Source organism: Pygocentrus nattereri, chromosome 26 (assembly GCF_015220715.1).
Source record: "Pygocentrus nattereri isolate fPygNat1 chromosome 26, fPygNat1.pri, whole genome shotgun sequence".
Classification (NCBI taxonomy): domain Eukaryota; kingdom Metazoa; phylum Chordata; class Actinopteri; order Characiformes; family Serrasalmidae; genus Pygocentrus; species Pygocentrus nattereri.
The window spans coordinates 14,888,953-14,899,237 of record NC_051236.1 but is presented as its reverse complement, the minus strand read 5'-3'; the positions used below and the strand labels follow the sequence as shown (position 1 = coordinate 14,899,237).

The 10,285-nt window shown below is 44.0% G+C and overlaps 1 protein-coding gene across 2 annotated transcripts; it reads right to left on the bottom strand.

The window, feature by feature from the left end:
* Positions 1-1,187: 1,187 nt before the first annotated feature.
* On the bottom strand, positions 1,188-10,174 carry si:dkey-156n14.3 (zinc finger protein ZXDC). Of its 2 annotated transcripts, none has more exons than XM_037534999.1 (10): positions 8,586-10,174; positions 6,689-7,153; positions 5,992-6,144; positions 5,827-5,905; positions 5,574-5,704; positions 5,126-5,296; positions 3,866-4,704; positions 3,231-3,488; positions 3,043-3,144; positions 1,188-2,278 (listed from the first exon to the last, which is right to left on the bottom strand). In XM_037534999.1, the coding sequence occupies exons 1-10, from the start codon at positions 10,165-10,167 to the stop codon at positions 2,192-2,194; spliced, it is 3,867 nt and encodes a 1,288-aa protein (XP_037390896.1). In that variant the 5' UTR covers positions 10,168-10,174; the 3' UTR covers positions 1,188-2,191. The 2 variants fall into 2 exon arrangements, with proteins under 2 accessions (XP_037390896.1, XP_037390897.1); XM_037535000.1 differs by having other exon boundaries at positions 8,598-10,174.
* Between the last annotated feature and the right edge of the window lie 111 nt (positions 10,175-10,285).

The window sequence follows — 10,285 nt, the reverse complement described above, 5'->3', positions numbered from 1 at the left end:
GCTATTGCATCATCAGTGAATCTGCTCTGTCTGTAGAGATCAGCTCTCTAACTTAGGACTGTGCTTTGTGAATACCAGCTCAGGTATTTTTAAGCATCAGGTTAATGAGAGGATCAGAAAGTGGTAAAGGCAACATGGATCTATATAACTGTTTGCTTGTCGTGAACAGTAGTGTGCAGTGCGACAGCATGGGAACATTCTGCTGGAACACATCAAGGCTGCTGATGCCCTGAAGAACCGGGTCATCCCTTCATGGCTGTAATTTGTTCACACTCAAGGAATGCACCATCACCAAATATTCTCAAGACCATGTCAGTGAATTTTACTTTTTCAGTGGACTGTGTAGTCCTTGGGTCTCAACTGTTCAGCATTTTTGGGGTGGGGAAAAAACATGGCTGCTGTCCAATCTGCAGCAACTACACAATGTATTAAATTCTGAATGCCTCAAGATTGCTGCACAATCCTTTCAGCAGCTTATAAAATCTATTGCCAGGCAAATTTTGCTGTTCTGAATGCCAAAGGAGGCACAACATAGTACTACAAAGGTGTACAGAGTAAACTGGCAAGTCAATATAGCTGCAGGTTTTAAATTGTATTCATTTTTACAATTACTTTATACTTCTTTAAGATTGGCTGCTAATGAAACAAAAGGCAACTAAGTCCTGTTTGGACAATTTGTCCATCAAAAGATAAGCATATAGGGGTTCTTTCATTTCACACAATTGACTTGGCTAGTTTGTATAAATATGAGAAACATTTATCTGGGGTTTGCCATCATTATGCAAAACAGATTGAACAGAACTGGTTTGGTGTTGACCAAATGTAATGTGAGTAGAACATCTGTAATGCAATTTTCTTTGAATGCATAATAATGATCAATTAGTCATCATTCTGAGGTTATACTCTTTTCATTAGTTATGGGCTGTAGATATAGATTTTATGTATTTCTTTATGAATTGTTAAAAAGACATCTGTTTAATCTTTGTAGATGTTTTAGTAGAAGGGCTTTTTCAAAATGCAAAACCAGTTTTTAGAAAAATATTTTAACATTCCCAAATCATAAATCACTTGAGTGGAAGACCAGTCACCTTTTCTAGAATAAAAGATTCACGCCTTATATAGACATGAACAGAAAGTGTGATTTGAACTTGGCATGTTTTCAGCAATCCAACTCATTAAATTACACATTTTATAAAAAAGTAGAGTGGCATTTAATCTTAATTTCATACACATAGAACTCAGAACATTTTACATAAGACACAAAAGCCATAAAAAATAAACAAAACTTAATGGTAACAAAGTATCTCTTCCATGGTTGTAACTGTAAATATTGTTGCCTTATTAGGACTGGGGGGCAAAGAGAGAACAGTAAGTGTTATTTACAGTTTTTTGAGGTTTGCAGGTACCTTACTGCACAGACAACAGTAAATCGTACAACTTTCAGACCCAATTGTGCTGTTCCAGAAACACATGCAGGTATACAAGACACCCAGCCTCACCAAGACGTACCAGGCAGTTGTTAGTGTTCCTGCTGCTGTTTTCATTAAGCTTATTACTATGCTTCTGTGAAACACAGCAAGTAAAGATATAACCTAATAAGCAGTGTGCAATAAGGACTACAATAACAAATTGCTTATAACACCTTTCTGAGAAAGACAGTAAATGTTGGCCCCTCACAGTACACTATTTGAAGTAGATGAACGTGGTGCAATAGATGGAGTGAGGTAAACTATGGAATCTGTGCTGGCAGTCTCTTAGCATAATAACTTTCCTTCCCTAATACAGGGTCTATGTCAATCTAATGTCAACTGTTAATGAATGAATCTTCAAAAAAATTATCCTGGCTAAAATGCATGAGCTCAGTTACACTGTTCAAATGAGACAATTTAATCAGACATTTTAAACAGAAATGCATGGACTACACAGCTCAGAAACCCAGACACAGACCCAACCCTTCAGGCTCTGTTAAATGAGTAAGCCCGTAAACAGGGCTCTATTCTCTGTTACTGAAATAAAGCTCTAACCAGGGTCATGTCCAGCACCACTCCCCAGAGGGAGACAGAGAAGGCACCTTGAAAACAGATGCCTTCTACGTCCTGAGGAGATAGGGAAGGAGGGAGGGGTGCAGGGAGACAGAAAAAGAACTGTCACAAAGTTCAGCAGTGGCTCTTGTCGACTTGCTCTCAAGCGGTCACTCCAAGTCCTGTAGGTTGATAGTGCTGCCAGTGAACTGGGAGTTATCAGATCCATTATCATCCTCAGCCATAGCAGAAGGTTCCTGATAAGAAAACATATGCATTTTATTATAGTACTATATATATATATATATATATATATATATATATATATATATATATATATATATATATATATATATATATATGGATGGATGGATGGATGGATATATATATATACACACACATATACATACACACACACACACACACACACACACATACATACATACACACACACACACACACAATCAAATAAAAGCTTTTAAAATATTACAGAATAGTCTCATACAGTGAAAAAGACAGGATAGCCATTAATTACACAAAAAACCCTTAAAATCTATGAAAATTTTTAAAAAAGGGCTTTTTATTTAAATATAAGTGTTAGGAATTGAGTTAGCGATGCACTGATACAGATACTGGTCGGATACCATGCTCCTTTACTTGTACTCATAAAAATGCACCAATACAACATGACATAAGCCCAGTGTTAGTTGCCATGCTTGTAAAGCAACAACTAAGCTGGCAGAGAATGAGGGTCTGCTCACACAGAGAACTGTTTCTGAACCATCACAAGTCAGACACAAAGTCTCTGGTCACTTTAAACAGTCCTCTTAAGTATATTCCCACCAGACCTACACTGTGCGATTTTAACTTGTGGTTTTGTATTGTTTCTTTGATGTCATAACAACACATTCACATATCCACCTGCCCAGCACAAAACCACACAAATGTTAAGAGGTAAAAAAACATCTAAGATATAAGCCTTTTATCGCCATGAGGGATTGTTAGCAATTAAGGGCTGTACCTGTAAGATGTTGACAGGCAGGTCAACTGTAAGCTGGGAATGAGAACTCGACGTCTGTGAGCTGAGCTGGAAAGCCAAGTCTCCATCAGTGGCAGGGTCATCCTGCAACACACGTACACAGAACTCATCACACTACACTGTGACCGAGAGCAAGTTCCAGCTGCTGAAAAGCTCATGACTTCACTCACCTGCAGTAGCTGAATTTGTACATACTGGGCTCCAGTCACCGGGTCTCGGATAGTGAGACCCCCCGTGGTCGATGCAGCTACTTCTCCAAAACGGACACTTGTTGAAGCCAGTGTCCCTACAGTATTGGAACCCCTGCCTCCCTTAGCCTTCCTCGGAGTTGCCCCTGAGGCACCTACACTGCCAGTAGGGCCTTTCTGCTTCCTCCTCTTTGCCAGCTGGATAGCTCTGTAATCGGTGCGTGCAGAACCACTGCTCTCCTTCATGAACAAAGGAGGAAAAAAAGGCACAAATTCAGTCATTACCCTCCAAATGTCTGCCAAAACTCTTGCTACTGAAATTTGAACCAAACGGTGTAAATAGTAAATAGAACTGGAGTTTTCTATCGCACTGCATAAAATGGAGCTGGCTCTGATTAAAATTCCATGCATCATATTTCTGGACTCAAACATTAATGTACATTTTTAGTATGTGTCAGTATAAATCAGACTACATTAGGCTATAATATGCAACTTATTCAAGTTTACTTGCATTGCCACCCTCGTCAGCCTTTCAAGGGCAACGTCTTTGGACTGAAATTCATGCATTTATAAAAACCATCCAAACGAACCATAAAACTTGAATCCACCATACTCACCATAAAGGAACAAGTGGTGACTGAGGGCAGCTCTGTTTCTTTCTGCCCCCCATAGGATGCACTGTGACTGGGAAACACAAACTGATTCATGGCTTTGTTATTCTCTGGCTGGGCCAGGACCTCCACCCCACTCAACAAGGGTCCTACAGCCGCCTCACTACCGGCAATATCCGTTTTAGGCTGGGGAGACAGCAGTTCTGGCACTGGGGGACCCGCCAGAGCAGGGGACGATGCAAGTGAAGGAACAAGAGAGGAAGTGAGTGAGGGCGCAAGGGATGAAGACAGTGAGGGATTGAGTGATGGGACGAGAGAAGTGGAAGGAGACTCTGCCGTTAAAGCACTAGAGGAGCTCAGGACTTGCAGCTGTTCCGCTGTTGAGGTGCTTTGGATAGCCAGGGTTGTTAGTGCTCCTAGTGCTTCAGGGTTCACTGTCTGCACGTCATCTAAATGCAGCGCTGCCTGCTGCAGGACCCCTCCGCCAGCACCGGGCCCTATGCCAGCATCCAGAACGTGTGCCCCCATGTCTGCCCCTGCTGCTAAAATAAGAGGGTCCACGGCTTTGGCCCCTCCAAGAGAGGAGCCAACCGAAGCAGGATCTATGGTCAGGATGCCGGCACTGACCAAAGACATGTCCATGGTGAAGGAGGCGTGGCCTGAGGAGGCTGAGGGGCCAGGAGGTGCTGCTGAGGCCCCTGAGGGCACACTAGAGAACAGGGAGGAGAGGTCTAAGCTGCTGAGCTCTGCTCCCACAGAGCCTGGAGCAGTGGCGGTTTGAGCGGCGCTGGTGAGTTCACAGCTGGGTGTCAGGGTGGCTGTGCTCTCCAACTGACTCAACACATCTGGAGGGAGGAGAGAAAGCCACCATGACATGACTAAGTGATAAGAACATACACTATCACTCACAATTCTGGAACAATAGCTTTTAGTAACAACTACAATTTTGACATATGATGCTAGCATACAAAGTTTCAAATTATTTGTAAGAAGCGGTTTAAAAAAAAAAAAAAAAAAAAAAAAGTGTGCTCAGAAAAATGAACAAAGCTGTGCTTTGGCAGTCATATAACACAAACTTACAATACAAACCCATGCAATAAACATCTAATGGCAAGTACTATAAAGAAATGATTTGAACCTCATAATAATGACTGAATAACGATCATTTAATAACATACATTAAAAAAAACAACAAGATGTACACCACTGATGCTCACTGTGCATGAACACTGATGGTTTTGAGTGCATGCCTGTGTGTGTGGGTACCTGGGCTAAGGTTGTGATGTTTAAGCATATGGCTCTTGAGGCTGCTGCGGGATGAGAAGTGCTTGGTGCATCCAGCCACAGGACATCTGCTCCTCAGACACACACCATCCTGACTGTGTTTCTTAGAGTGGATGTAAAGACTGCTACGTGCTGAGAACTTAGCATTACAACCTGCAGACAGAAACACAAACAATTTAAGGAATGACCATGCAGCTTTCCTTTTCAATAATCCAAAAGTAAATAATATCACAGATTGACAATTATGCTTCCTCAAAACATGTTTAATGATCTAGCTTTATGCAGTGATGTGGAATCGTGTCATTTAACAACAAAACATCTCTGAAATTTATGATGCAGAATTAGAAATCTTAGTATAAATTACAGAAATTGGATTGGCTATTTGATTTACATATTGTCACAGTCAAGCAAAACAGTCTATGGTGCCAACCTTCTACTCTACACTCAAATGGCTTGGTGCCCAGGTGGGTGATACTGTGGCCTTTCAGGTGTTCTGCACGAGTGAAGGATTTTCCACAGCCCTCCTCCGGACACATAAACCGCCGGTCATCATCATGTTTCCTGGAATGGTGTGATGAAGGGGGTTCAGCAAAACACAAACACCATTATAGACCAAAAACAAAGCACACCCACTAAAATAAAAAGCACTGAAAATTCATTCCATCACTCACATGATTTCTCACCTTTTGTGTCGCAACAGCTTTGACATGCTAGTGAAAGTCCATCCACAGGACTCAGAGTCACAGACAAACGGCCTCTCACCTGAAGGAGGGACACAAAGAGCAAGTTAAGGATCAGTCAACTGATTAAAAGACTTCAGCTGCATATGTATATGATTACATGTTTACCTGTATGACTGCGAAGATGGATTTTAAGGCGGCAGGCTTTGTCATAGCGCTTATCACAGCCTGGATAAGTACAAGTGAACTGGCCAGTCTCTCTAAAATGAGTCCTGTTGTGGGAAAAGAGGGCACTGAAGGTGATGAAGGCCTTCTCACACCCTGAAGAGAAGAACAAAAACATAAAATTTATTTAAATAAAAAAGGAAAGAAATACATCAAGAAGACAACTGGGCTTAAGACCCTTTCTGACCTGTAAATCTGCAACAAAGTGAAGAAATTGATCAATAATGCCATTTATGGAAAAGTATCAAAGCATCACTGTAGTACATTCAAAAGGAAAAGCACTCTACAATGATTTATAGTGTTCATCTAACACATACGCTCATTCTGACAGACTGCATTACACTATAGGAAGCAGTGAAGGCAACACAGCTTTTTTTAGATGCATCAAACAGAAATTATCTGCCTCCGAGAACAGAATGATGAATAACAGGAGCCCTGCACTGTGGGCAAACTGAGGCGAATAACAGAGCAAGGTACAAAGATTAATCTTCATCATCATCATCAAATACAGTGTAACAGAGGTATAGAATACCACTGCTGACTGCCACGCATCAACGGCTGGAAAGGTACAAAGATTATATCTAATTTATTTGCAGTTTAATTAATTACAGAAACAATTCTTTATTGTAGTCGTACTGACCTGGGAATTCACACTTGTGCGGCCTCTCTGGTTCGAAGTGTGTTCTCTGATGATTGGCAAGCCTCGTAGCGCTGCGAAACCTCTCACTGCAAATCTCGCACACAAAGGTGTCCTCTTGGTCATGTGCTTTAACATGGGCCTTCAGGTTGTAGACAGTGGTGAAGCGTCGGCCACAGTTCTCCCACTGGCACTTGTATGGCCGCACCTTGTCGTGGGACTGCAAGTGCCGCTTCAGTTTGTACGACGTGGTGAAGGACCAACCGCAGCCTTCCACCGTGCACTTGAAGGGGCGCTGGTCCTCTGTATGGAAAACAAGGTGCATCTTGAGCTTCTGGCGGCTGTCAAAAGCCTCAGGGCAGCCTGAGTGAGGACAGCGGTAAGTAACTAAAGCGCCTTTCTTTGCCATGCCTGTCGGCACCCCAAGGCTCATGGGCTGCATCTCGTCCTCACATCCAACAGGTAAGCCTGGGAGATTTAAAGACAATAATCAATCAAATATCCCCCCTCCCTCCACCTTAATAATAGTGCCAACCAGTTGAGTTAATCTTACTCTAACTCAATTACATAAAGTGGGAACTGGGCAATGATATCTATGGCTAGTGATAAATGACATCACGTCACAAAATGCTTTTCTGAGCATATTGTGGATATTGACAGTACTTAAATAATTTCCCAAATACATGTTTGACTAAAAAGAGAATTTGATTAGTTGTGTTTAACTGGATCTAGTGCAGAACAGTGTGTGAAATGCTGAATACAAGTACAAGCTCATTTCCAAAAAAGCCATGACGCTGTGCAAAGTGTAAATAAAAACATAATAGAATGATGTGCAAATCATTTACACACTACATTTATTTTAAAAATACAAAGACAGTAGATCAAATGATGAAAATGAGGGGAAAAAAGCCCACTTGATGCCAGCAGCATGTTTCAAAAAAGTTGAGACAGGGAAATGTTTACCACTATGTTGTATGAACCACTCGTTTTACAACACTAAGTGTTTGAAAACTGAGCAGACCGATGGCTGTAGTTTTGAAATGTTTTCCCATATTGGCATGATATAGAATTTCAGCTGCTCAACAGTTTGGCGTCTTCTCAGTCATATTTTTCCATTTCCAAATGCGGCAAATGTTTTGAATGTGTGACAGGACTGGACTCTTACTACAGAGCCAAGCTGTTGTAATATGTGCAGAATGTGGTTTGATTTTGTGTCGCTGAAATAAGCAAGGCCTTCCCTGAAAAAGAGGTCATCTAGATGGCAGCACATGGCACATCAAAAAAAATAAAATAACATACTTTTTCAGTTTCAATATCTTATATGCTGTCTTTTACTGTTATTTATTAAATAGAGATATTTAATCATTTGCACATCACTGCATTCTATTCTGTTTTTATTTATATTTTACACAAACTCTACTGTGGGCACATTTCAGCCAGAGTTTGCATATGCCTATTTGAGCATTTTACCTGCTGTTTCAGACTGATTAGAAAGATTGAAGTCTGGATATTTCTGGTCAAAGTGTCCCATTGTGCCTTCATGTCTGAACTAGTAACGTACAAAGTACACCACAGCTGTCATCCTCGAATATAAGAATGGACACTGACATCAAGCACAAGTTATTGAAAGACTGGTGTAAAATGGAGAAGAGTTCGCTCAAGAGATGGTAATTCATACCTAACCTTTTTTGCTGTCATTAAGGTAATTGGATGCTCAGCCAGGTACTGGAAAAGGTTGAGGCCATTTTTTGTTTTGGACTGAAAGCTTATTAATAGTATTACCATTAAGGCTTGAAATCTGAATAACTTCCACTTTTGTTCATCAAGTGGCACTGATAAAATAATAACCATCAATAATCAAAAATATTCTTTGATTTTTGGCCTTACTGCCCAGCCTTACCCACAGGTGTACCTTTCGAACCGTGACCCAAACCGCTGGCTTCCTCCACAGCACACAAAACCCCCTCCTCCTGTTTAACAGAGGGGCAGGAGTCCAGAGCTGTGCCGGGCAGCTCTGAGAGCGAACTCTCCTCAGCCAAGGTCAGCTCGGAGTCACTGGCCGCCTGGCCAGCGTTCCGCTCGTCCCGATCTGTTACGGTAACGTTGCTGATCTTCCCGATAGACTTGGTTCCGCCGTCGTAGTTGAGTAGAACGATATCTTCGTGCTCCTTCATGCCCAGATGCTCCTTCAAACTCACCATGCTATCCTCTTTGTACGCATAGCTCTCCGGCGGCGCGGCCAGAGTCAGCACCCCGTTCTCGATGGTTAAGATGATGCTCTGGTTGTTGATCGTTATGGTGCCCGAAAAAGTGTCCTGCGCCTCGCCGTTCTCGCCTGGGGCGAGCCTGGCGTAATCCGCCGCCACGTACTCCAGACTTTTACCTGCGTCCGTTAGTCCACTCCTCGCAGCACTGCCAGCCTCCAGGACAGCGCTGTTTTTACACTCGCCCTCGCTCAGCTCGGCCTGTTCTGTCGACCCTAAATGACCGCAATTCATCATGACCACATCGGGCAGTTTCTCACTAACGCTACATTCACCCTCAGCGCCGCCGTCTGAAAGCACCATGTCGCCCACGAACAGCCCTCGCTTCCCTCCGGCCGCGGCGCCGCTTTCCCCGGCTAGCTCCGAGTGGCTAACCAAGCTACCGAAACCACACTCGGGCGATGATTTCGCCTTGCTCGTCTTGTTGTTCTCGTCTGTTTCCGTGAAAGGCGAAGTGTGCTGTCCGTACGTGGACCTGGACGGCTCTGTGGCTTTCTTCTCGTTCACTTTACACGAGCGCGTCCGTGGCTCTTTGTCGAGGCCATTTTCTTCCTGCACTATGTTGAATACAACGTAGAACTCCTCACAGCTTTTGCCACCGGAAGAGCTCGCTATGCTGTCGCCAGCAGAGCTGTCGGCGGCTCGGGACGGAGATGCGTTAACGTTACAGTTCGTGTCCTGCTGCTGCGGTTGCTCAAAGTCCCCGGCCATCAGCTGCCTCTGTTCTCCATAACCGTCCTCCCCCTCGAAGAGAGGCAGCGCCATTTGCAGCACGCCGTCCTCCTCGCTCTCCTCGCCGTACTTCAGCTCGGCCCTCACGAAATCCGCGGGCAACTCTAAATCCCCGTACTCCTTCTCTTTCAGCACGTTTAAGTTACACAGCTCGATACTGGCCGCACGAGGAGCCTCCCGGGGCGTCGGCGGCACCGCCTCGCCGTGTCTGTGGTGCTGGAGGCACAGGCGAGGAGGGCCGCTGCTGCCATTTTGCGCCAGCAGGCGAGGCGGAGAGGAGCCCGGCCGCCTGTTGTTGTTGCTGTCGCTCTGAAGCCCGTGCGAGGCCGAAGGGTCCCCCTTTGAAATGGAACTAGAAATGGTCCCCGTAGTCGTTCCCAACGGAGATGAACCTGACTTACGCGGGGCGCCATGTTGGTAGTGAGTGTTTTGGGCATCAGTAAGCCCCTGGATTTCCATCTTGGTGTCCCTGTAGCAGCGACACATAAAGGCCCGCCCTACATGAAGGGTAATAAGACCCAGCGGAGCCACTGTACGGAGAAGCTGCCAGCGGCAGCGCACACGTTCCGGAACTGGGGCGCCACGAAGCTAAACACTGGAGTTC